General features: G+C 49.8%; 1 protein-coding gene across 1 annotated transcript; it reads left to right on the top strand.

Moving 5' to 3' along the window:
- On the top strand, nucleotides 1–27,139 carry DCTN6 (dynactin subunit 6). Its single transcript, XM_056116859.1, has 7 exons — nucleotides 1–61; nucleotides 4,559–4,623; nucleotides 13,565–13,670; nucleotides 15,596–15,684; nucleotides 18,736–18,783; nucleotides 20,138–20,280; nucleotides 26,698–27,139. Exons 1-7 carry the CDS (start codon nucleotides 39–41, stop codon nucleotides 26,794–26,796), a joined length of 573 nt encoding a protein of 190 aa, XP_055972834.1. The 5' UTR covers nucleotides 1–38; the 3' UTR covers nucleotides 26,797–27,139.

Genomic DNA, 27,139 nt, shown 5'->3' with positions numbered 1-27,139 from the left:
CGACCGCGTCGACCCCGACCTCGCTAGACCTTCCAGCCATGGCGGAGAAGGCGCAGAAGAGGTGAGTGCGCCTGCGGGGACCCCCGCTGCCAGCTCCCCGCGGGCCTGGCCCCACATCCCCGACGGTCCCGCGCGGGGGGGCCTGCTCCCCCACCCCGCGGGCCGCGAGGGTCCCCCCGTCGCCGCCCACCCCCTCCCGCACCCCGCGGTGGGCAGCCCGGCCGGGTCGCGCGCGGCGCCTCCTCCTGCGCCCGCTCCCGCTGCTGCTTCGGTCGCGCGGAGGCGGGGCTGGTCCCTGGGGTGGACAGAAGTCGAGGCTTGGCTTTTCTTTCTTTAGCTTTTGGGGTCACGCCCGGCGATGCGCAGGGGTCACTCCTGGCTCTGCACTCAGGAACTACTCCTGGCGGTGCTCCTGGGACCCTATGGGATGCTGGGAATCGAACCCGGGTCGTACGCATGCAAGGCTCCAGGCCCCAGTATTTTTAATTTTCACATATTTATTTTATTTTTTTGCTTTTTGGGTCACACCCCGTGATGCACAGGGGTCACTCCTGGCTCTGCACTCAGGAACTACTCCTGGCGGTGCTCAGGGGACCCCATGGGATGCTGGGAATCGAACCCGGGTCGGCCGCGTGCAAGGCAAACGCCCTCCCCGCTGTGCTATCGCTCTAGGCCCCAGTATTTTTAATTCTCACATATTTATTTATTTGCATTTTGGGTCACACCCCGCGATGCACAGGGGTCACTCCTGGCTCTGCACTCAGGAACTACTCCTGGCAGTGCTCAGGGGACCAGATGGGATGCTGGGAATCGAACCCGGGTCGGCCGCGTGCAAGGCAGACGCCCTCCCCGCTGTGCTATCGCTCCAGGCCCCAGCGGCTTTTCTTTTTTTGACCCCCAAGGAACTGGCACCGTTTTGGTTTCGGGGCCACACGCCCGGCCGTGCTCGGAGGTTACTTCTGGCTCTGCGCTCAGGCACCCCCCGCAGGGCTTGGGGTGGGGGTCCCCTTTGGATGTCGGGGCTCGAACCCGGGGCAGCTGCGTGTAAGGCAAGTGCCCTCCCTCCGTGCCGGTGCGCTGGCTCCGGGGCTGTCGTTCCCCACGCTGGAGGAGCGGGGCGGGGTGTACGGGGGTTGGGGTACAGTCGGGCACGGTGGCGCTGGTGCCCGGTTGGCGCCAGCCTGTCCTAGGCGCGGGGCCTCACAGCTGCTCGCCTGCCTTCACTGCGTGCCCCGCGCGAGCCCGTCCTCCCCGAGGTGCAGGGGGCTCCGCATGGAGAGGGTTGGGCCCCCCCTAGGGTGGGTCCAGGGGTGCATTGCATGAGTCCCTGATGATGGTGGTTGTCACGTGAGAGATGATTTGGGCATGGACCTTCCCTGGGGCATCTCACTTAGGTAGTGGTGTGTGATCGCGAGGCTCAAACCCAGGCCACCTGCACGCAAAACAGGTGCCCCAGCATTTTGAACTCGCTCCCTGGTTCCTAAACCCCCATGAATAAAATTCATACACACACATACACATATAGCACTGTAGCACTGTCCTCCTGTTGTTCATAGATTTGCTCCAGGGGGCACCAGTAACGTCTCCTTTGTGGGACTTGTTACTGTTTTTGCATATCGAATACCCCATGGGGAGCTTGCCAGGCTCTGCCCTTGTGGGGGGGAATACTCTCGGTAGCTTGCTGCCGGGGCCCTCCAAGAGGGATTAAGGAATCAAACCCCAGTTCAGCCACATGCAAGGCAAATGCCCTACCTGCTGTGCTATCGTTCCTGATATATATATTATATATATGCATATATAATATATATATATATCAGCAAAGTTTTACTTGGTTTTTGGACCACACCAGGTTGCTTAAGACTTACTCCTGATTTTGTTCTCAAGGATCACTTCTAGCAGTGCTCAGAGGACCTTGGGGTGCAGGCAATCAAACCCAGGTCAACTGCATGCAAGGCAAGCGGGTGCCCTGCCCTCTGTACCATCTCTCTGGTTCCCTAAATTAAAACAGCATCAAGTTTTTGAAGATACTAATCAACTTTTCCTATAGCTTACAAATAAATAAGAATATTTTAAATTGGGGCTGGAGTGATAGTACAGAGGGTAGGGCGTTTGCTTTGCACGAGGCTGACCTGGGTTCGATTCCCAGCATCCCCTATGGTCCCCCAAGCACTGCCAGGAGTAATTCCTGAGTGCAGGACCCAGGAGTAACCCCTGCGCATCGCCGGGTGTGACCCAAAAAGCAAATTAATTAATTTTTTAAAAAAGAGTATTTTAAATTTTTGACATTGATTTCTATATTATTATTATCCTGCTGGCTAATTTAGATTTACCTGGCAGGGCTCAGGGCTTCCTCCTGGTACTGTGCACAGAGTCCCCCCTGGCAGTACTCAGGGGACTGTATGTAGTGACAAGATCAGTCAGCACCAGCTTCATGCAAGGCAAGTGCCTTCCCACTGCACTGTCTCTTCAGCCATCTGATCATTTTTAATACACTTTTTTTCATCATTTTTACAAAAATAGTGGCAAATTATATACTGTCGTCTTTTCTGGTTGTGCTTCCTTTTGACTTAATATCTCTTAACGATCATTCAATGATAGCACAGCAGTCGGGCGTTTGCCTTGCGTGCAGCCAGCCCGGCCTAGCCGGGTTCGATTCCTCTGCCCCTCTCGGAGAGCCCGGCAAGCTACCGAGAGTATCTCACCCGCACGGCAGAGCCTGGCAAGTTCCCCGTGACTTATTCAGTATGCCAAACACAGTAACAACAAGTCTCAAAATGGAGACGTTACTGGGCCCGCTCGAGCAAATCAATGAACAACGGGAGGACAGTGTTTGTTTTGACGATCATCACTAGTTTTTTTGTGAGTGTGTATAAATTCACAGTGTGCCATAAGTTATTAGTCAGTCCCCTACTGATGAATACTTAGGGTTTGTTTTTCTTTCATCATTTTGTTACAGAAAAACAGTGCTGCTGTAAAAAAGAAAACCACCCAGGGCCCCTTCCCTCACAAGCATTTCAATAGGTAGTATATGTAGTTTTAAACTGATAGAAAGTATGTCCCATACAATGCATTACGTCTTGCCCTCTTAGAGTTTACTTTGCGTTTTTCTATCTCATTGTTTTCTTAGCCTTTTCTCATTGCAGGATCAGTATAGCTTCTGGACACTACTTTCATTTTTTTTTTTTTAAGATTTAAGTAAAAGGGTGATATTAGTGTAGAATGCATTCTGAGCATTTTTGTCCAAATATTAATGTTCTTGTAAGACCACAGTGAACACTTTTTACTAATTTAGTTGTACATTTAGGCGCTGGAGCGATAGCACAGCGGTAGGGCGTTTGCCTTGCACGCAGCCAACATGGCCAACCCGAGTTCGATTCCTCCGCCCCTCTCGGAGAGCCCGGCAAGCTACCGAGAGTATCTCGCCCGCACGGCAGAGCCTGGCAAGCTCCCCGTGACGTATTCGATATGCCAGACACAGTAACAACAAAGTCTCCAGTGGAGACGTTACTGGGCCCGCTCGAGCAAATCGATGATCAACGGGAGGGCCTTTACTTTTACTTTTAGTTGTACATTTAGCTTTGTATAATAGAGAGGTTTAAGTATATTTAATAAATTCATCAATATATCACAACCAAGAAATTTAAATTTTAAAATATTTGGTGGTGTGCCAGATGAATATGAATAAGTTAATGTATTGCTAGAAGATTTGGATATTGGATAATCTGATCTCTCAGATGTCCATATATTAGTACTTTGGGATATATAGAGACATTAACACCATACTGAGTATAATTTGATTTCTTGGGTTCGGAAAATGCTTTGGTATCTTTCAGTGGCTCAGTGTTGTTATTGTTTGTCATTTTTAGTACTTTAGACATACTAGCGCTGTCCATGGCATTCTCTGTTGTTTTTCTACCAAATAAATTCCCATTTGTCAACTTAAAAAAAAAAACGTCTTTAAAGTCTTCAAAAATTATTTTTTAAATTCATTTTTCTGGGGCTGGGGTACACGTGGTGGGCCTCAGGGTGCACTCCCAGCTCAGTGCTCGGGAGTTGCTGCGGGTAGTGCCCTGGGACCCTGAGGTGCTGGGGTTGGAGCCTGGAGTCTGAATAGAAAGCATGCTCTCTTAGGGCCTCAGCAGTAGTACAGTGGGTAGGGCGTTTGCCTTGTATGTGGCCAACCCGCGTTCAATCCCCAGCATCCCATATGGTCCCCCAAGCACCTGAGCATCGGCGGGTGTCACCCCCCCCCCCCCCCCAAAAAAAAGGAAAAAAAAGAGAAAATAAAAAGCATGTCTCACCCTTGGAACTCTCACCCTAGCCCGAGTTTTAATTTCTTTTATTGGTGGGGGGCATGGGGACATACCCAGAGTAGCTCAGGGCTTACCTCCTGGCTCCGTTTGGGCTGGCGTGGGGATTTGGCCATAAGTGGCACCAGAGCCCGAGCCAGGGGTAGCTGCGTGCGAGCGCTGCTTTGACCCCCGTACTGTCCCTCCAGCCCTCTCTGGCCCTGTCTTTGAACCTTGTCTGTAGTGAATTCTTCCTTTTGTTTCCACAGTGTGAAGATTGCTCCTGGAGCAGTTGTGTGTGTGGAGAGTGAAATCCGGGGAGATGTAACAATTGGTAAGGAGACAGTTGAATAGGCCTGTTTCCCAGCGATCGGTGTGGTTTAACTATTTCAGTGCTCTGCAATTAGGTACTATGGCTGGTGTATATTTTACTGATCCAACAAATTTTTTTTTCCATAGGTATGTAGTATTTCTAGAAGGTTGCAGCAGGGGACCCATAAGATAGCTCATAGGACTATGCTTTGCATGTCTCCTGGCCGTGGGGCCCCCAACTCCAACCCCTGATCTCATGACCATGAGGGTAGCTCCTGAACTCTGTTGGAAGGGTCAGAGAGAGGAGAGAGACAGAGATAGAGAGGGAGAGGAGAGGAGGGAGGGAGGGAGGGAGGAAGCGGGGGTGATGGGGTCTGTGGTCTTTATCATTAATGTCTTACTGCCTTTGACATATTGTCTCATTAGCTTTATTCGAGAGGCATCTGTTGTTACCGAGTCACTGCTCTGGGTCAGGCTCAGTGCTAGCTCTGGCGACACTGCACTTGAGGACCGGTCTGCATGGCACTTATGTTCTGTGGCGTCGCCAGTCTGCGGCCATGCCACCCCAAACGTGCCCAGTCTCGTCCGCAGGCTCAGTTTGTTAGGGTCGCCTTCACCTGACCCGTTACCTTGGCCATGGCTTACCTACCTAACTTGCGTTTTCCCATCTCTGAAATCGTGTGTCGGGATTAGGTCCAGCTGCATGGAGTGGTGGCGGGAACATACGTATGTTCGTGTCTTCTGTAAGAAGCCGAAAAGTGGACCGTCCAAACCCTCAGCCCTGGGCTGTGATGGATGGCAGTGCCCTGGGTGTGACCTTGGCGATGAAGGGGGAGCTGCGGAGGCTGACAGTCCCTCCCCACTGAGTTAGTCACCACAGGGCCCCTCAGGGTCGCACACAGGCCTTCTTTGGGTGTCCGATACCTTGACTGCATCTTCACTGGGTACAGTGCCCTTGTAGCTTGATTTTTTTTCTTCTTTGATTTTTGGGCCACACTAATGCTACTCAGGGCCTTCTCCTGGAGTCATTCCTGGCAGTGTTTAGGGGGCCATGCAGTGCCCAGACTGAACCCAGGGCTTCACACGCGCAGGGCGAGTGCTCCACTGAGTCACGTTCCCCAGCCCTGTGGTCTCATTAGTCCGAGCCCATCCTTCGCGGCAGCTGTTTGGTGTCAGAGTCAGGTTTTCAGTGACTAAAGTCCACTTTCCAAGAGAAAATATGTCATATTCCCTGATATTATCAATATCTCCAACACACACACACACACACACAAAAGTAAATTTTAAAATAAGTTTAAACCTCCTACTAGATGGGCCCCACATTTTTACGAAATCAAGATTGGGACAGCTGAGGAGAGTACAGGGGCAAAGGTGTTTGCTCAGCACATTGCAGTCCCGGTTTGATCCCAGGTACCACATGAGCACTCCCAGGTTGCCGGGAGTAGCACCTGAGCACCACACTGTCTGGGGTGCACCCCACTCTCCCCCTGAGAATGTACCAGTTCAAGGCTTGTGCCTTAACTCCTGAACTGCCTCTCTGGCCCCTGTGTCAGTATTCTGGAAGTTCATTTTGAAAAGGCCAAGTTGGAATCTTTTTTAATTTGGTGGTTTCCTACCTAGACGTGGACCCTGTTTCTCTTCAGCGCTGCGTTAACTCCTTGTTAACACACTGACTTGTTGGCACGTCTTGAAGAGGTCAGGGATGGGTTAGAAAGGAGTTCCTGGAGTTCCATTCAGACTGCAGGCAGTCTCTGGGTGGGAGGACAGGGCTTAGCTGGGACCCTGCACGGCACAGTTGGGATCAGTGGGGAAATTTTGTGATGATAACATTTTGTCCCACTTATTCTGTCCTTCTCTCCGTTTGGGTTTCTAATAGAGGCCAAAGCTTCCTTTTCATTGTGGAGATCTTTTTTAAGAAGGCAGAACAGGGGCTGGAGCCATAGCACAGCGGGTAGGGTGTTTGCCTTGCACGTGGCCGACCCAGGTTTGATTCCCAGCATCCCATATGGTCCCCTGAGCACCGCCAGGAGTAGTTTCTGAGTTCATGAGCCAGGGGTAACCCCTGAGCATCACCGGGTGTGACCCAAAAAAGCAAAAAAAAAAAAAAAAAGGCGGAACAGTGTCATTGAGAAACCCACCAAGTGCTAAGCAGTTCTGACTGGGTACTTCTGCTTAAAGGTCCAAGGAATTATTTTAATTTTCCAAAAAGCTGGTGGCTGTTTGAACTATAGACACATTTTTGAACCTTTTTACCCATGAACATGTGACCGGGTACACAAAGACTGCTTTCCGTGGCAAAGATAAGACAGGGAAAAATGTCTTTTACCAAATGAGGGGAAGGGAAATTCGATGAAAGGAATGTCTTTCTGGCTTTGTGGCATCCAGCCCAGCCAAGCATTTAGAAAAATGATTCATCAGCCAGTAAAGCAGCCCTAACCCGACACATTTATCCAAACAAGGAGATAAGCCAAAGACAGTTTCAGCACATTTAGTAAGAAAATATACAAACTGCCCTGCCAGAAAAAGCTCCGGGAAGGGTCACAAGGGGTTTCTAAGGGGGGGGGGCGGGGGGCCTTTCCATGGTGACAGATTTTTATTTTGAAAGCATTTTAACCTTAGACCCTAAAACTTGGTTTGAATTCAGACCCGTTTAGGTGAGGTTTCTTGGTGCCAGCAGAGTAGCGGGGTGTGAGCGCTGTCAGGTCTGATTCGAATACTCAGTGGCCTGCCTGGCCAGGCCAGCCTGGGTCCAGAACCCACTGCCCGCGGCCACACGAGACACAGTGCAGCGGCCTGGCAGCTTCTGATCGCAGTCTGTGGCCTGAGTACAGGGTCTTCCAGGCCCTGCCCCCCCCCTCCCCGGCTGCTCCTCAGTGCGACTTGTGTCACTGGTGTCACTTGGCAACTGACTTTGTTGCTAGTTGGGCCTTTGTTGTTTCATCTACGAACACCAGAAACTGTAGTTTGGACGTGCTGCCACCAGGTGGCGGCAGGGCCCCGAACACCTTCTCCAGCCTCCCAGGACCATGCCTGTTTGTTGCCTGTTTCTGGGCCACCCTGCAATCCTGTCTCAGTCCTCGGGGCCACTCCTGGAGGTGTTCAGTGGACCCTTGGCTGGGGAATCTCCCCCGAGCTGCAGACGGCACCAAGTTCCCTCTGGTCTGATCCTCAAGTGAATAACCCAGAGTTTTCCCGTCACAGTTACTTTATTAATAACAGTAAAGTCAGGGCCGAAATAAGAAAGCAGAGGATTAGAAGAACTCGGGTCTGGTCGTTCAGTGGGCCCTGGGGGCCACTCCTCACTCTGTACCTGGGCTCATTCATGGTGGTGCTCAGGAGACCCTGGCATTGGGCGTCCGGACAGACTGACAGAGTGAGAAGGTATGGGGCTGGAGGTAGTGTGATATTTTTTCTAATTTTTTTTTTTTATCTTGGGTTGTCCTTGGGTTTTTAAAAATGTGTCTATTGCTTGTTTCTGGTGTGTGTGTGTGTGTGTGTGTGTGTGTGTGTGTGTGTGTGATTCATGTTCAGAAGTGCTGGGGAGCCCCCAGCAGGTCTTCTTGTTGCCCCACTCAGGGAGCACTTGCCGCTTTGGGTCTGGCCTGTGATCCAGCCTGGACTTAAGGCTCTGCACTGTACCCCGGCCCTGGGGTGTTTGGTCATAGACAGGTATTTGATCAGTTTTGAAAGTGAAAATACCAAGTTGTGCTCAGAGTCACCCCTGAGAGGCGCTTCCAAGAGGAGCCTTTCCGGAGGCTGCTTTTCTTCATCAGTGTGTCCCCAGGTAGCTTGAGTCTGCTCTGGGTCCGAGCCACAGCCTGAGGCCCAGCCGGCTGTCCGGCGGCTCTGGAACCAGGCTGTGGAGGAAATCGGTTTCTGTTTGTTTGTTTTCCTCTGTTCACGCATCACACCCAGGACTTCACACGCGCAAGCCACGGGCTGTCCGATGAGCTGCATCCTGGCTCCAAGCCTCAGATGTAAGAAGGGTGGGCGGGCCTTCGCGCTAGCCCTTGCCCGCGGGATTTCATGTACTCCATGCCTGCCTGGGAGGTTGTTACAGAACTCCTCTTTCTGTGAAGGGGGCTACTCAGTGCTCTCCTGCCCCTGATGGTGTTCAGAGGCTTGGACGGTCCTGGGGATCGGAGCCCAGGAGCCCATATGCAGAGTAACACGGAGCCCTCCCAACCATCCGCCCGGCCCTGCATCTAGACAGACTGCAGGTGTTAGCTGGGACCTCAGTTACAAAGAATCGAAAACAGAAAAATGGCTCTCTTTATCATAGAATAGCTCTGTTTTGCTTTGGGGAGGCGCACACCTCGTGATGCTCAGAGGTTACTCTTGGCTCTGCCCTCAGGAATTACTCCTGACAGTGCTCGGGGATCACATGGGATGCTGGGAATGGAACAGGAACCTGGCTTGCCGCCAGCGCCTTCCCCACCGTACTGTCGCTCTGGCCCTATCGTAGAGTATCTTTTTTTTTTCTTTTTGGGCTCATACCCAGTGATGCTCAGGGGTTTTACTGCTGGCTCTGCGCTCAGGAATTACTCCTGGCGGTGCTTGGGGGACCATGTGGGATGTCGGGGATTGAACCCGGGTCGGTCGCGTGCAAGGCAAAGGCCCTACCTGCTGTGCTATCACTCCAGCCCTCATAGAGTATCTTTTTTTTTTTAATAATGGAGGAGTACTGCTATTTGTTCAGCCATTGATTAAGCTGATTGAATTGGGCATGAACTCCACATTACTTTTTTATTTTATTGTATCACCGTGAGATAGAGTTACAAAGCTTTCCTGTTTGAGATTCAGCCATACAATGATGACACACCCATCCCTCCACCGGTGCGCACCACCAACGTCCCAAGTATCAACCCTCCTCACATACATACACTTCGCAGTCCTCACCCTGCCTCTATGGCAGACAATTCCCCCAATACTCTCTCTCTCGTTTGGGGCATTAATTTTGCTCAAATTTTTCCCAACACCATTCAAACCTACCTGCCAGGGGCAGACACTAGATAATATATTTTCCATAGCTCATTTCGAATATCACGAGAGCTCACACAGGCCGATTATAAATGTAAATTTCTAGATTGTACATGGTTGGGTTCCAGAGACATCTCTGTGTGGTACTAATCCTTTTTGGGATTCAGTTGGGAGCCTCTGGGCCAGGGCTGTTGGTGCGCTAAGACGGCATCCAGGGGAGAATTGTGGGCGTGACAGCCAGTCTTCTGGGCAGGTGGTGACCCGGGGAGGGACTGTCCAGGTCCTCTGCCACCATGCGGCCTGGAGATTTAGTCCTGAACCCTCATACCTGGGCGTTGCTTTGAAAGCTCTTGGTCACTGGGATTCCATCTGGAGTAGGTGGGGAGACTGCACCTGCTCCATCTGGGGTGCTCCGGTGATACTGGCTCGGTATGGGGCCGGGAGAGATCTCCGGTGCTGTGGTGTCATCTGGGACTTGCTGCTGTGTCTCTGGGCCAGGGCTGTTGGTGCACTAAGATGGTGCCCGGAGGCTAATTGTGGGCATAACAGCCAGTCTTCTGGGCGGGCAGGGACCCGGGGAGGGACAGCCCAGGTCCTCTGCCGCCATGCAGCCCGGAAATGTAGTCCTGGAACCCACATACCTGGGCCTTGCCTGTGGAAGCTCTTGGTCACCGGGATTCCATCTGGAGGAGGCGTCGTAGAGTCTCTTGACGTTGTGCAGCAGCAGATCTCCATTGGCTCACGCAGCCAGAAGATCTGTAAGAAGTTTCTCCGTCCCAAGGAATCCGCGGCTGGTTTCACTATTTTGCTTCACACCTTTCCCAAAGTGGGAGAGAGCAAACTCCATGGACTCGGCGGATGCTTTGCGTGTGGGATGCCCAGGTTTGATTTGATCCCTGCCACCCTAGAGTCCTCTGAGCAAGGAGCCAGGAGTATCCCCTAGACACTGCCGGGTGTCACTCACCTGCCCCCACCCCCCCCACCACCAAAGTGTTCATTTCAGGTGTCCTTTATTAAAGCAATAAGCCGTAGTATATAAATATGAGGTGAAACAATATTCAGCCATTAAAAAGGAGTGTTCAGGGCCACGATTGTGGCTCAGTGATCAAGTGTCTGCTCTGCATGTATGAGGCCTGGGTTGGATTCATAAAACCAAAGAAGTAAAACACAGGACCGAACTCATCACCCTCCCCGCGCCACAGTCCCTGGGAAGCAAAACCAAAAGAGCCTCTGCCCAGGTGCACCCGTGTAGGAAAAAGGCCTTCCACAGTGGGTGGCAGTAACTAGTGACAGAAGTGCTGGCGCCGCGTGCTTGTGATCTGTATTTCTTGCTTCAAGTTGGCTTTTAACGGGTAGGGCGTTTGCCTTACACGCGGCCAACACGGCCGACCCGAGTTCGATTCCTCCGCCCCTCTCGGAGAGCCCGGCAAGCTACCGAGAGTATTCGATATGCCAGACACAGTAACAACAAAGTCTCCAATGGAGACGTTACTGGGCCCGCTCGAGCAAATCGACGATCAACGGGAGGGCCTTTTAGGGCCTTTAACTGGGAGACAGGTGTGTGTGTGTGTGTGTGGGGGGGGTGTCATATCCTCGGTGCTTGGGCCCGGGTGGTGCTGGGGATGGAGTCAGGCCTCAGACTCCGGCCTCTGCGCCGGCCCTGGGAGCTCTTTCCCTTGCTCGCATTGATCACCCGCTGCGGTCACCTCTCCACCCCTGCTCTCACATGTGTTCTCTGAACTTGTCCAGACGCGCGATAGTAGGGCGTGAGTTTCCTCTTTCTTGCGTCACTTCGTTGAACGTCCTCAGGATCCATCCGTGTCGTCACAGGTGACTTGGTTGCTGTTGTTGTTTTGGAGGTACTGGGGACTAGTCCTGGCTTTGGCAGTGCTGGGGGACCAGATGCTCTGCCCCCCGGGGTCAGACCAAAGCAGCCGCGTGCGAGGCAGGTGCCTCTCCTGCTGCTCTAATCTCAGGCCCACGGTTCCTGGTGCTCTGTGTCCGGGCTGTGTCTCCCGAGCAGGCCTGCTGCCCTGTGTGCGTTTCCTCACCTGTTCATCCATCGCTGGACACTTTTAAGCTCCTTCTTGATCTTGGCTGTTGTCAATGATTTGACAGTGAACTTGGGGGGAGGGTGGTGGTAATATATATCTTTTTGAGCTAGTGTCTTCATTTTCCGAAGTCAGAATCTAAAAGTGGGCTGGCTGGGTGACACGGTAGTTCTGTTTTTGGTTTGTTGAGGAATGTCCATTGTGGCGATCCCAGCCCGAGTACATCAGGATTCCCTTTACTACACCAACATTCATTTCTTGTTGTTTTATTTTGGTTTTGGGGTGTGTGTGTGTGTGTGTGTGTGTGTATGTGATGGTGGTAGTGGTGGTGATGGTGGTGGTGGGGAGAGGAGTTTCTCTCACACCTTCCCTCTTTAAAAAATTTTTTTTTAATAACTGATTTATCAAGTTGTTCGTCATAAGAGTTGTTTGAGGCAATAACTGTTCCAACACCAGTCCCACCCCCCATCTGACCTGTCCTTCAACAATATTCGCAATTTCCCACCCACTGCTCAGGGGGTGACACCCTTGGCCTGCGTGGGCCCGTGCGTGTGGCGGCACTGACCCCTGCATTCTCCCCAGGGAGGGTCGCGCGTCTCCCTGCCCCAGGAAACAAGCCATCTCTTGTGAATGCAAGAGTCCTTCTGACAGGTGCGAAACATTCGCTCTCAAGTGCTGGTTCTCAAGTTAGTCAGGTGTGTTGACCAGTCCCAGTTTTCAAGCTGAGAGGGCAGAAGCAGTAGGTATTCGGTTTTTTGGTTTTCCCACGAAGTCCAATCCTTTCATCTGCCTTCCAGAAGCTGATCCTGACTGGAATCGCTCCCTGTGCATGCAGTTGCAGTGAACCTCACAGACTAGTCGTTTTCTGGAGTCCCGTGTCCTCCCGCCCTCCCGATTTACCCCTTGTTTACCAGGCAGACAGCCTGGCTGCTGGGCTGGAGGGCTTTGAAGGGGAGGCTGAGAAGGACACGTGTTCTCGTGAGCGGCTCGTCAGAGCGGGAGAGGGTCCGTGGTCCCATTCTGGAGGGACTGCTTCCGGGTGGGCAGTGCAGTGCTGAGTGGACCCTGCCTGCACCCTGCCAGTGGAGACTGGCGTCCACTGCACGTCTCCCGGTGCCCGAGTCTGGACCCCATTCGCACATGTGGCTCCTTCACGGCCACCCTGGAATTTTCCCCCAACCTTTTTAAAGTGTGACCAAAATGCTGCCTCTATACTAAGGGGTCCCCCTGGTGGTGCTGGGGCTCGAACCCGGGGCTCCCACAGCAAACCACGTGATGCAGTGGTTGCATCCTGAGGCCCCAGGGATAGTGACAGTTAGAGAGTTAAGGCTGGTTTCCATCTTTTCCAGCTCTCATTCCAACTTCTCTCTTCTTTTTTAAAAAGTTTTTTTTTTTTTAAACTTAATCACCCCAGAATTCCAAAGTCATTCATGATTGGGTTCTTGGTGTACAGGGCTGCAACACCAGCCCCTTCACCAGTATCCACTCCCCTCAGCCCCATCTCTCTTCTTCATCACAGTACAAGAGGCTGACTACGCTGCCGTGAAGGGCCTTGTGAAGGCTCTCGTGGTGAGCAAGAGGGAGTGGGCCCCTGTGCCGGCTAGGGGCCAGAAGCTTTGTCTGCAAACCTATCTCACCTGATCCCTGTAACGGCCCTGCAGAACCGGTGACGTCTCCCCCATTTCCCCACGGAGATAACCGTGGGTTCAGAGTAGGGGAGCCGGGCGGCCTCAGACCAGCACCTCTGCTGTCTTCGCCCTCCTTGGCCGGAGATTCGGCTCTGACCCAGTGATCACAGCCAAGGAGAGAGCATTTGTAAAGGGCCCACAGTGGTGCCAGGCACAGACTTAAAAAAATGTTCCTTCCGGCGGCCTTGGCCCCAGACTCCCTTCCCTCCTCCCCCATCATTTCTTCTCATCATCCTTTTCCCAGGACCCCGGACTGTGATCCATCCCAAAGCACGGATCATTGCAGAAGCGGGGCCCATCGTGATCGGAGAAGGTAACCTGATCGAAGAGCAGGCACTTATCATAAACGGGTGAGTACCGTTCCGAGAGGGACTGTGTCCGCATGCCGGAGAACGCCGCCGGTCATTCCAGCAACCGACGTCTGGAAAGTGCACTCAGAGCCAGGCCACCGTGAAGGATCTGGTGCAGCACAAGTGATTAGTGAAAGGCGAGGACCAATGAGTAAGCCAGCGGTGGTGCCACTCGGAGTCTTTGGTGTGGTTTGGTAATCATCCCTGTGGTCTTGTCCTCACGCTGGTATTTCCACCAGTGCCCCAGTGCTTTTGCACAGCCCCGTCCCCAAGAGGCCGTGTAGTTGGATATCTTGGTTCTGATGAAAATGTTATTACTTTATGTCCAGACACATGAATGCAGCACAGGTATTGTCGTATGATTAAATTTGGGAGTCATAGAGTCAACTGCTAATCTTTAAAGATTAAAAGGGAGTAATACACTATTGGAGCATGTGCGTGGTGAACTAGACTGTGATACCTCTGAAACGTGTAGAAGCATTCGTACAGCTTTCTAGATAAAATTTTGGCAGGATATTTCAGCTAGTGTTTAATTTATAGCAGCAGTACATGGAACAAGAAAGTTCCTGGGGACATATTTAACTGATAAAGAGATTGATATATCTTAAGCTGACTTCGGGTTTGGGAGTTTATTCCTATATTTAGCAGCTTGTTCCCATTTCCCTTTAACATCATGTGTTGGCCCCTTTCTTGTGAGTCTGTTACCAGCAGTTTCAGGCTCAGGGCCTCAATTCCCAGCATCTTCTCTCAAACCAGAAACATTTTATGTTCCAGATATTTTATCGAACGACCTAACACCATAAAATCACTTATTTTATGCGAAAACTATTTTATGTTTCACAATTTTTTAAGCTTAATTTTATTTTAGGATCTGCGGTTTGTAGTATTGTTAGTCGTAAGGTTTCATGCATAAAATAATTAAAATAATTCTATACCTACCCACCTGTTTCCCAGCCTTTAATGATTGGTAGGAGTGGGGAGATTTTTCAGAGTGGACTTAAGTGTGGTTCCACTTTTTTTTTTCTTTTTGGGTCACACCTGGCGATGCACAGGGGTTACTCCTGGCTTATGCACTCAGGAATCACTCCTGGCGGTGTTCAGCGGACCCTATGGGATGCTGGGAATCGAACCCGGGTTGGCTGCGTGCAAGGCAAATGCCCTACCCACTGTGCTATTGCTCCAGCCCCAGTGTGGTTCCGCTTGAACAGGCCAGAAGTCCTCACTTGCTGCCTTTCAACCTTTTCCTTTAGAAGTCTCCTGGACTTGAAGGATAAGTTTAAAAAAGAAAAGTCCTTCTCAACTACTTTACATTTACATTTCAATAGCTCATTTTTTCCCTTTCCCTCCCCATAATAGTAGCTATTTTTCTTTCTTCTTTTTTTTTTTTTAACTTAGAATCAAGTCTTAGCATCAAAGTAATTCACTCGAAATAAGAAAAAATTTGGGACTGGAGCGATAGTACAGTAGGTAGGGCATTTGCCTTGCACGCGGCCAACCCGGGTTCAATCCCCAGCATCCCATATGGTCTCCCGAGCACCACCAGGAGTAATTTCTGAGTGCAGAGCCAGGAGTAACCCCTGAGCATTGCTAGTGTAACCAGAAAAAGCCAAAAGAAGAAAAGAAATAATTATCTGGGGGTCGGAGAGTACAGTGGGTGGGAGCTTGCCTTGTATGCAGCTGACACAGGTTGGGCCCCGAGCACTGCATCTGGTCCCCTGAGCCCTGCCAGGAGTGATTCTGCAGTGTAGACCCAGGAGTGAGCCATGAGCACGCCAGGAATGAGCCAAAGACCAAAAAGAAAGAAATAGTTATACATTTTAAGCCTGATATAGGTAAAATTGAACGAGTAAACTCATTCTAAGATAGGAGTATTGATTATTACATGGTTGATCTTTTGGTAATTTATGTTCTTTTTTTTTTAACAGTTACCCTGATAATATCACCCCTGACACTGAAGATCCAGATCCCAAACCTATGATCATTGGCACCAATAATGTGTTTGAAGTTGGCTGTTGTATCCTTTCCAGTGATTTTGTTGTTGTTGTTGTTGCTGTTTTTGGTTTTTCGTTTTTGGGCAACGCCCAGTGATGCTCGGCAGTTACTCCTGGCAGGGTCTGGGGGACTGTCGGGGATGCAGGGATGGAACCTGACCAGCCGCATACAAGGCAAACATTCTGCGCGCTGTACCATAACTCCAGCCCTTTACAGTGATTTGATTTGGTTTTTACTTTTTTATTGAATCACTGTGATGTAGACCTTACAAAGCTGATCATGACTAGATTTCAGTCATACGGTGTTCCAACACCCATCCCTCCACCAGTGCACATTTCCCAGCACCGCTGTCCCCAGGTTCCCTCCCATCACCCCCTACCCCTGCCCCCCATTACAGTGATTTTATGATAATTTCCAGTTGTCTTAGAACCCAAGTCTTCTCCATAAAAATTGTCATAATTTATCAGATGTACTTGTTGTGCATAATAATTTTTGTGTGTATATAATTACTTTTGAGGGCCTAGGATATTTAGTTCTTTGAAAAGACTTATTTGCAATATAGATAGATAGATAGATATTTATTTATAAAATCCCCTGTCAGTATATGGGTTTTGGTTATTTTTTGGAAAGGGGTGATGTTGTTTTATTCTTACGGTTTTGGGGACTATACCTGGTGATGGTTGGGGTCACTCCTACCTTACTCAGGACCCTGCAGTATGGGGAGCCAGGTCCAGAGCCTCACTCCCTTGACGTCCCCAAGGAACAGGGCGTGTGCCGTTGTTAGACACACACACACACACACACACACACACACACACACGATAACACCCATGCTCCTCTTGCTGCTAGTCCCGCTATAACAAGTGGCAGTGACCGAGTGACCGTCGGTAGAAGCAGAGAAGAAGAGAGTCAGAGGGCCAGAGAGCTCAGCAGGCTGGGCTCGTTGCCTCCCTTGTGGCAGCCCGAGGTTCAATCCCCCAGTTTCTGTGGCTCCCCAAGAAGCAAGCGGGGGAGAGTCCCTGAGCATCACGGGTGTGGCCAAAACCAAACCAAACTCCAAAGCGAAGCTATAATTTGAACACACGGTGTCTAATACCAAGAAATGGTGAGTAAGGATGAAAAATTTCATGCTCCCTTCCCCAGCTCTGTTGCTTCCTTTAAAAAAAAAAAAAAGGTAGGAATATTGCCTTGCATCTGGCCGACCTGAGTTCGATTCCTCCGCCCCTCTCAGAGAGCCCGGCAAGCTACCGAGAGTATCTCGCCCGCACGGCAGAGCCTGGCAAGCTATCCGTGACGTATTCGATATGCCAGACACAGTAACAACAAAGTCTCACGATGGAGACGTTACTGGACCCGCCCGAACAAATCGATGAACGATGGAAGGACAGTGCTATGTGCTACTGCTATTCATTCAGCCACTGATTAAAACTGACTGAAGTGGGCATGAACTCCACATTACTGTTTATTTTTAAAATTTTTTAATTGAATATCCGTGAGATAGACCATTACAAAACTGTTCATAGTCGGGTTTCAGTCATACAATGATCCAGCACCCATCCGTCCACCAGCGCACATTTCCCACCACCAATGACCCCATTTCCCCACCACCATTCCCCACCCCCTCCTTACCCCCCGTTCCCCTTCTATGGGAGGCACTTTCCTTCTTGCTCTCTCTCTCCTTTTCCTTTTGTGCATTAGGGTTTGTGATACAGGTACCAAGAGGTCGTGGTGTTCGTTCAGGGCACTCAGTATTTTTATTGGGACGGTAAGGCTGGACCAGTCGCTTTTTCATTGGGTGGCTGCTTTGAGGTGTGGACGTGACTGCCAAGGCTTCTGAAAATACAGGAAAGTGGGGCGAGGTAGCCCGTCCTGACCCCGAGAGAGCCTGGGGATTTCAGTCACAAAACCTGCACACCAGAATTTTCAGCAGTGTATGTCTTGGTGAGATCCTCCCTGAGACAGTGGAGTCAGGCCAGGAGTGTGGCAGCAGTTTTGGATTGTGGAAGAAAGCAGCTGCCGGGGGCTCTGCTTGGGTGGGCACTAGACTGATCCGAGCCCCTCCTGTTTACCCCAGTCTGTTCAGCCTTGTGTGGGTCTGAGATTAACTGTGGCTTTTGATCTCTTTCCAGATTTTTTTTTTTTTGCTTTTTGGGTCACACCCGGCGATGCTCAGGGGTTACTCCTGGCTCATGCACTCAGGAATTGCTCCTGGTGGTGCTCAGGGGACCATATGGGGTGCTGGGAATCGAACCTGTATTGGCCATGTTGGCTGCGTGCAAGACAAACGCCCTACCCGCTGTGCTATTGCTCCAGCCCCTCAAGATTTATTTATGAGTCTCTGAAGCAAGGCTGAGAAATGAGCTTGTATAGCTGAGCTATATATGTATACACACACACACACACACACACACATATACATACGTATATGTATGTTTATATAGCTGGTTTGTGGGCTTGGCTTCCACATACCTAACCTTTGGCAATTTAATTTTGTGGTAAACTTGGTTCTAAGTAGTTGGAGACTGGCCAAAGGCATAGTGGCAATTTTGGGGTATCAGGAAGCCTGAAGGCACCATCAGACTGCCGATGCACTCGCCCCACAGGTATAGGTTGACCTGCTGGTGGCACCATACCTCCCTCTTGTACTCTTGAAAAAATAGTGGGGCCGGAGCAGTACTACAGTGGATAGAGCATTTGCCTTGCATGCAGCTGACCTGGGTTCCATCCCTGGCATCCCATATGGTCTCCCAAGCACCACCAGGACTGATCTCTGAGTGCAGAGCCAGGAGTGACTCCTGAGCGTCACGGCCTGGTGTGACTTCTTCCCCCACCCCCCAAATAGTGAGATCTTTTTCTGGTGACAGTAAATATTGTTCCCTTTTTCCCTTTTTTGATCTTGGGGCCACACCCAGTGATGTTTTGGGGCTCCTTGGGGACCATGTGGACCAGGGCCCTCCCACGGGCAAAGCATGTACGCAGCAGAAGCGGGCCTAAGTGCATCAGCAGAGGCGGGGCCGGGGGGACACGGGGGAGGCAAGCATACTTTCCATGTCTGCTTAACGCTGGCTCACAGATTCCCAAGCCATGAAAATGGGAGATAATAATGTTATTGAATCCAAAGGTAAGCCTTGGTCTGTTTGAGGGCCATGCCTGGTGGGCCCCAGGTCTCACTCCTGCTTCTGTGCTCAGGGGTCACTTCTGGCAATCTCAGGGGACCCTCTCGGGTGCTGGGGATCCAACCTGGGTTGGTCGTGTGCAAGGCACTTAAATACCCTACCTGTGGTACTGGCTCCGGCCCCGTATTTGGATTTTCATTGTAAAAATGATCACTTCTTTTTTCTTGGTTTTGTATTCTGGGAAACAACTTGAGTATAACTCGGACACAGTACTGTACTTGGAAGAAGGTGGTGTTGGAAGTGGGCTAGAATCACTGTCAGACTCACTGTATACCGTATCAAACCTAATCTACTGGTGTGATTGATCAATAAAAATTTAGCTGTATCCATTTAAATCAGGATTGAATGAAACCATCACGTTCAGAAGAAAGATTGCTGCCCAAAAACTATTGCTGGTAGTGGGGGCCAGAGTGGTAATAGATTGGGTGTGACATTTGCCTCGCATGTGACCAACTTGGATTCGATCCCTGGCATCCCAGATGGCTCCCTGAGCACCGCCAGGGGTAATTCCTGAGTGCAGAACCCACAGTAACCCCTGAGCATCACATTTGTTTGACCCCCAAACAAACCAGCTACATTTTTTAAAAATTTTTCATTTTTAAAAAAATTTTTTTACCTTTATTTATTTATTTAATTTTATTATTTTTTTAATTAGTGAGACATCATGAGGTACAGTTGCAGACTTACAAATTTTTGTGCTTGGGTTTCAGTTATACAGTGATTAAGTTCCCATCCCTCCACCAGTGCCCATTTCCCATCACCACGGATCCCAGTATCCCTCCCACCCCCCATCCCCCCCATCCCACCCTGCCTCTGTGGCATTCTCTTTGGTTCTCTCCCTCCTGTTGGGTGTTGTGCACACCAACTACATTTTAATTACTTTTCCGTAAGTTGAAATCCTCGAGGGGTACCACATCGCACAGATTCTGTGTCTTCTGGCCTTAGGAGGAAGGTTGCCTTGGAGTGTGGCGCAAACCAGACCACCGTTCCCTGGCTCCAGGTTGCTCAGGTTCTGTTAGTTCTGCCCGCTCGGAGCCACGGCAGTGGTTTTGCTTCGTACACATGAGTACATCTCTTGCCCAAGGAGAATTCCGTTTCATCTCAAGGATAAGCACCTGCACTCTGAGGAAGAACTGTGTGCTTGCCCCCTCTTGCTTAGAGACTCTGCCGTAGCCAGCAAAAATGGCCTGTGGCCATAGCCGTCCATCCTGGGTCTCTCATGGTCAGGACCCAGGATGGTGGAAAGAGACCCCTCTGAAGCCCTAAACTGCTCTTCTTTCTGTTATATTTGTGCCACAGCGTACGTAGGCAGAAATGTGATATTGACAAGCGGCTGCATCATTGGGGCCTGCTGTAACCTGAATACCTTTGAGGTCATCCCTGAGAACACAGTAATCTACGGCTCGGACTGCCTCCGCCGGGTGCAGACTGAGCGGCCGCAGGTACTGGACCTCCCCCTGAGAAAGAACTGGGGGCGGAGCGTGGGATGGGACGGTGGGTGACGTGGGGAGGGCTCAGCGGGAGTGCATATGCTGTTGGGTCCCTGGTGCCGCGTGGTCCTCTGAGCAGCTCTGGGTATGGCTGCCATGAATACATAGTGAAAATCTTGGGGCCAGGAATCTGACTTACTAGTCAAAGGTGTATGGCTTGCAGGATGAGGTCCTTGGTTTGACACCGGCACCGCAGATGGATGGGAAAGTTCTTCCTAGGGCTGCTAAGCCTCCCCAAAGGCCACGTGATAGTTTTCATGGTAGTAAATCCACTATTTAAAAGGCAGAAGAGACAAAGTCAAACAGAGAGAAACGTTTCTACGACCGGAATTCATTTGCAGTGGATTTAGTCTTTCATATAAAAAAAAAGTGTAGAGATGAGAGTGACAGATTAGTTATGATAAAAGAAAAATCTAGAGGTAATATTTCTCTAGGTCTTTATGAGTTTTTACTGAGACTGTCGCCAAGCCTTACAAATCCCAATTCACTCCTGAAATATCAGTGTTTGTAACTAGATTACCAGCTTGGTTCCTTGTCTTACTTGACTCACATAGCTTTAAAATAAACACAGCTTGTCTATGTGCATGTTCATTTGGCTCTTTTCCTGGCTTACATGTAATTGTCCCTCCTAAAAACCAAGGTCAAGGACAGAGTGAGGTTAATGTCCAAGGTATATAAGGTTAATACCCAAGATATACAAAGCACAGGTAGAACTTTATAAGAAAAAAAAATACTGAGCCCCATCAAAAAATGGAGAGAACAGAAACTTCTTCAAGACATACAAATGGCCAAAAGGCATATGGAAAAATCGTCTTTGAAGATCAGAGATATAGCACAGCAGGTAGGGCACTTGCCTTGCATGTGGCTGACCTTGGTTCAATCCCTGGGGTCCTGTGTGGTCCTCCAAACCCCAGGAGTGGTATCTGAGTGCACAGCTGGGAGAAATTCCTGAGCACTGCTTGATGTGAGCTAAAAATGAAAGAGAAAGAGGGGCTGGAGCAATAGCACAGAGGGTAGGGCGTTTGCCTTGCACGCGGCCGACCCGGGTTCAATTCCCAGCATCCCATATGGTCCCCTGAGCACCGCCAGGGGTAATTCCTGAGTACAGAGCTAGGAGTAACCCCTGGTGCATTGCCGGGTATGACCCAAAAAGAAAAAAAAAATGAAAGAGAAAGAAAGTTCTGTGATCTGTGGAGATCACTCCAGGGAAATGCAACTCAAAACAACAGTGAGATATCACTTCATACCAGAGAGATTGGTACGCATCAAAAGGGAAGGAAAAAAAAATCCCCCCCCCCAAAAAAAATATCTAACCCAGTGCTGGAATAGATGTGGGGAAGAGGACCCTCATTCACTGCTGGTGGGATGTCAGCTGGGCCAACCTCTTTGGAAATGTTACCGACCCTCCTCAGGAAGCTAGGTATTGACCTTCCATATGATCCAGAAATTCCACTTCTTGGAATTTACCTCGAAGGCTGGAAAAACACAGTGCAGAAAAGACCTTTGCACTCCCATGTTCATTGCAGCATTATTCACAATAGCCAGAATCTGGGAACAACCTAGGTGCCCCCCAAGAGATGACCGCGGATAAAGAAACTGTGTTACATCTACACAGTGGACTGTAAATTCAGCCAGAGAAGGAAGGAAACCGTGCAGTTTGCTGCTGTAGTGCTGGATGACCTCTCTCATGTGCAGGACGTTGTGCAAGAGAGGTAGTAAAGAAGCATGGAAGGGGAATGGCAAGTGCCCCAAACAATAGAAACAAAGGACATGAGAGGGGCTGGAGCAATAGCACAGCGGGTAGGCGTTTGCCTTGCACGCAGCCAACATGGGCGACCCGGGTTCGATTCCCAGCATCCCATATGGTCCCCCAAGCACCGCCAGGAGCAATTCCTGAGTGCATGAGCCAGGAGTAGCCCCTGAGCATCGCCGGGTGTGACCCCAATAAAAAAAAGCAAAGAACATGAGAACTGGTCTTGAGTAGCCCCGCTGCGGGAAAGGTGGGCCCGCAAGATGGACACACAGGTGAACACTATGACAATGGTAAACAGTGATGACCTGGTCACTCTGGAGGAGGGTGGATATGAGAAGGGGGTAAAATGTTATGCATGAAACCGTATCGGTAACAGAATCATAAGCTGCAGTGCCTAAAAGAAAGGTGTGTGTGTGGGGTGGTGGTGGGGGAGCTGCCTGCCATAGAGACAGACTGGAGGCCAGCAGGAAACTGGGCAGAGGGAAGTGGACAGTGGTGAAGGAATTGGCATTGGAACATCGGAAGCCTGAAACTGAGTCACAGAAAACTTTGTAAATCTCAGTGCCTGGACTTAAGGTGGGAGGGGGGGAGAGAGAGAGAGAGAGAGAGAGTCAGGAAGGTAGCTCGAAGCACTTGTGCTTGGAATGGGGAGGGTCCAGATTCAATTCCTAGTACCTGTAGCCCTCTGAGCACTGAGCCAGGAGTAACCCGAGAGCACCAGGTGTGGCCCAGAAACCAAAAAGAAGAAAAATAAGTACACATTTGGAATTCCACTTGAGATTTGGAGAAAAGTAACATCGGGCATTTGCGTGGGAGACATTCTGATCAAAGTTTTGAGCCTAATTGCTTTGCACCTTCAGTATAGACAAGTTACTTGGTTTGGGAGTCACTTCAGCAGTGCTGGAGGCTTACTCCTGACAGTGCTCAGGGATCACTCCTGTAGGCGCTTGTGGGGGCTGGGGGAGGCATATGCAGTGCTGGGCATTGAACTGGGGTCACCTGCGTGTAAGGCAAACGCTTTGGCCCTCCTCTGCCTCTCCAGCCCTTTGATATGCATTCTCTTAGGCCACTTAGCCTCCTCTCCGAAAAGAAAGTACTTTTCAAGAGATTTATAGCTTTTTCTCTGATGCTTAGCTATATTTTATCAGAATTTTTAAAAATTAGTTCCTTCTACAGTATTTTATTTTTATAATATTACAGGGTGATTACAAGACGACTTCTGTAGATTAAAATATCTAGTTCTCCAAAAGGGAATGTCCTGCCACAGAGGCAGGGGGGGATGGGGGGGATGGGGGTGGGAGGGACACTGGGATCCGTGGTGGTGGAGAATGGGCACTGGTGGAGGGATGGGTACTCGATCATTGTATAACCGAAACCCAAGCACAAAAATTTGTAAGTCTACAACTGTACCTCATGGTGTTTCACTAATAAAAATAAAAAAATCTAGTCCCCCCCACCCACACACACACACACCCCGACTCCACTGTTCTGCTTAACACATGATTGAAGAGAAAGAAATGAAGGGAAGAGAGATTAGATTAAGTTGTAGAAGCGTATTTGAAATGTTTAATGCATGACAGTATAGCATGCAGCCTTCCAAGTTTCGTTGCTCAGAAGGGTCATGCAGCGGTTCTTACTTGAAAAACCTTGGTTGGTGGCGAGAGAGAATTCAGCGGGTAGAGCGCTTGCCTCGCACGCAGCCAACCCCGGTCCAAATCTTGGCACTCTGCATGGTCTCCTGAGCCCCACCAGGATTGATCCCTGAGCACAGAGTAAGCCTGGGCATGGTTGGGTGTGGCTTAAAAATTAAAACAAAAAAAAAATGAAAAGCTTGGGCGGGGTGTGGGGGGCTGATGTGGGCCGCATCTGGTCTGGGGTTTGGGAGGCGGTGTGGGTCCCACACAGTGCCAGGGACCAAACGCAGACCTCCAGCAAGCAAAGCACGCACACCAGCCCTTAAACGGACTCTGGCCCAGAGATCTGTATTTTACAGAGGATTCCTCCGACTTAATTGAGTCACAGTGCCCAGGGCAAGGGCATAAAAGTCTCTCTTGTTCACAAGTGCCTCAGCTGTTGTTTCACACTGAGAGAAACACGGGCAACGCTAGGGTGTGAGGAATGAAAATCTCTGCGCGTCGCCGCTGGAGGTCATGTGGCAAGCGATGCATGGGCAGTGATTTCGTTTATGTTTTCTTCTCTCCGTTTTTAAAAAACCAAGGGCCTGCTCCTGACAGGGCCCGAGGTCTCGGGGGTGGGCTGGGGTGAGGTGGCGAGGCCTCAGGTTCGGGGACAGGGTCCAGGCCTGCAGGTGAGGAACATGCGCTCACTCTACGGCCTGAGTCTCCCCCGCCCCCCAGATAGATGTTTTCATATGTAAAATACTTTGGCATTTTATTATTTACCTTAGTATATATTTTCATTGTAAATTAAAAAAAAATATTTACTTCCCTGAGCATCGGGTAAGGAAACACGGAGTGCAAAGCACCTGTGACTCCACGACCTCGTGATAACGTCCTCCTGATTGCTTCATTTGTCAGCTGTTGACTTAGTTTCCTACAAGTCTCAGTTCTTTCCTTCCTTTCTTCATTGCAGTCCTGTGAGCTCCAGTACTGGTAATGATGCTTTCCTGCAGACATCATTCCAGCACTCCCTGCACAGCCAGGCACCCGTTTCCTTCCACCAGGGTCCGAGGGCCCTCCTTTTATTTATTTATTTATTTATTTATTTATTTATTTTTAATGAATCGCCATGAGATGCAGTTACAGACTTACAAACTTTCTCAAATACATTTCAGTCACACAATGATCGAGTACCCATCCCTCCAACAGTGCCCATTCTCCACCACCAATGTTCCCAGTAACCCTCCCGCCACCCCCCCATTCCATCCCCCCATCCCTGCCTCTGTGGCAGTCCATTCCCTTTTACTTTCTCTCTCTCTCTCTCTATGCCACAAATGGTAAAAAGGTAAAGGCCCTCCCGTTGATCGTCGATTTGCTCGAGCGGGCCCAGTAACGTCTCCATTGGAGACTTTGTTGTTACTGTGTCTGACATATCGAATACTCTCGGTAGCTTGCCGGGCTCTCCGAGAGGGGCGGAGGAATCGAACTCGGGTCGGCCATGTTGGCCGCTTGTAAGGCGAACGCCCTACCCGCTGTGCTATCGCTCCAGCCATGCCACAAATGAGTGCAGTCATTCTATTTCTGTCCCTCTCTCTCTGACTCATTTCACTTAGCATGATACTCTCCATGTCGGTCCACATATATGCAAATTTCATGATTTTATCTTTCCTAACAGCTGCATAGTATTCCATTGTGTGGATGTACCAAAGTTTCTTTAACCAATCATCTGTTCTCGGTGAGGGCCCCTCCTTTTTACAGTCACCCCCCACCTCCATACATACATACATAAGATTTTTTTTATAATGTAGGATTACTGGTATTTATTCAGCCATTGATTAAGCTGATTGAATTGGGCATGAATTCCACATTATATTTTTATTCAGAATGTTAATTTTATTATTTTTATTTCCCCCCCTCCCTTTTTATTGATTCACTGTGAGATACAGTTACAAAGCTTTCATGTTTGAGCTTCGGTCATACAATCATCAAACACCCATCTCTTCACCAGTGCACATTTTCCACCACCAAAATTCCCAGTATTTCTCCCCCAACCCCCCCTCCCCATGGAGCGATAGCACAGCGGGTAGGGCGTTCGCCTTACAAGCGGCCAACATGGCCGACCCGAGTTCGATTCCTCCGCCCCTCTCGGAGAGCCCGGCAAGCTACCGAGAGTATTCGATATGCCAGACACAGTAACAACAAAGTCTCCAATGGAGACGTTACTGGGCCCGCTCGAGCAAATCGACAATCAACGGGAGGGCCTTTACCTTTACCTTTAACCCCCCCTCCCCATTCCAACCCTTCCCCTGCCTGTGTGGCAATTTTCCCCATACTCTGTCTCTACTTTGGGTACATTCGATATTTTGACGCCAGTTCCACTACCACTCAAACCTGCCAAGAAGGCAATGGTAGACGATTTGTTTTGTATTGCCTGTTATGGATAGAATATAATGTCCAGGAAATTCTGTGTTGTTCTCTTCCAGTAACTTTAATTTATAGTCTCTGGGTCTTGGCCATTGATGAGATTACATGGCGCCAGAAGTGTGTGTGTGGGGGGGGGGTGGTTGTGGGTGTGACTGCCAAGCTTCTGGAAGACTGGAGACCTGGGGAGAGGAGGTCCAATCCCGATTCAAGTGGGCCTGGAGTTCTCAGTCACAAGTTCCCGCTTACCTCCGTGCCACCGGCCCTAACTACATCTTTTGATCTCTTTCGAGATTTATGGGTCTCTGAAATAAAGCCAGTAAGTGAGCTTATATAGCTGAGCCGGAGGTGGTATGTGGGTGTGGCTCCCACATACCTAACTTTTGGCCATTTAATTTCTTGGTGATCTTGGCCCCAAGTTGTTGAGGTCTGGCCAGAGGCACAGCAGCAATTTGGGGGTATCTGGAAGTCTGAAGACACCATCAGGCTGCTGATGCACGCGCCCTGCAGGTACAGATTGACCTGCTGGCGGCACCATATCCCCACAAGTTAATTCTTAAATCATCATCTTTTTAGCCCCAGACACTGCAGTTGGATTTCCTAATGAAAATCTTACCAAACTACCACCACCTAAAGAAGACTATGAAAGGAAGCTCCACTCCCGTTAAGAACTAAAACAGTTGAGAAGACAGCGCTCATCAGTGGCCCCGTCTCCTGGAGGGCTGCGGTGTTGATGCACTCCTAGCAGTCCAGGGTCAGACCTGTCAGCTTTATTTCATAAAATTAGGAAAGTAACAGGATTTTCATTGTAACTGTCCTCTGTGATTTGTATAAAATGTATTATTTTCCTGTATCTTTATTCTCTCTTAATAATATACCGTCTTAGTTATTCTTTTGTTGTCTAAAATGTTGGCTGCAAATTTTAATTACACAAAGGACCATCCATGATCAGAAAAGGCAGATAGTTGGTTGTGTATTTTTATTCTGTCATATACTAAACTCAATAAAAATGTTGATA

The sequence above is a fragment of the Sorex fumeus genome, unplaced genomic scaffold (assembly GCF_029834395.1).
Source record: "Sorex fumeus unplaced genomic scaffold, SorFum_2.1 ptg000033l, whole genome shotgun sequence".
NCBI lineage: Eukaryota > Metazoa > Chordata > Mammalia > Eulipotyphla > Soricidae > Sorex > Sorex fumeus.
This window is presented reverse-complemented; position numbering and strand designations above follow the sequence as displayed.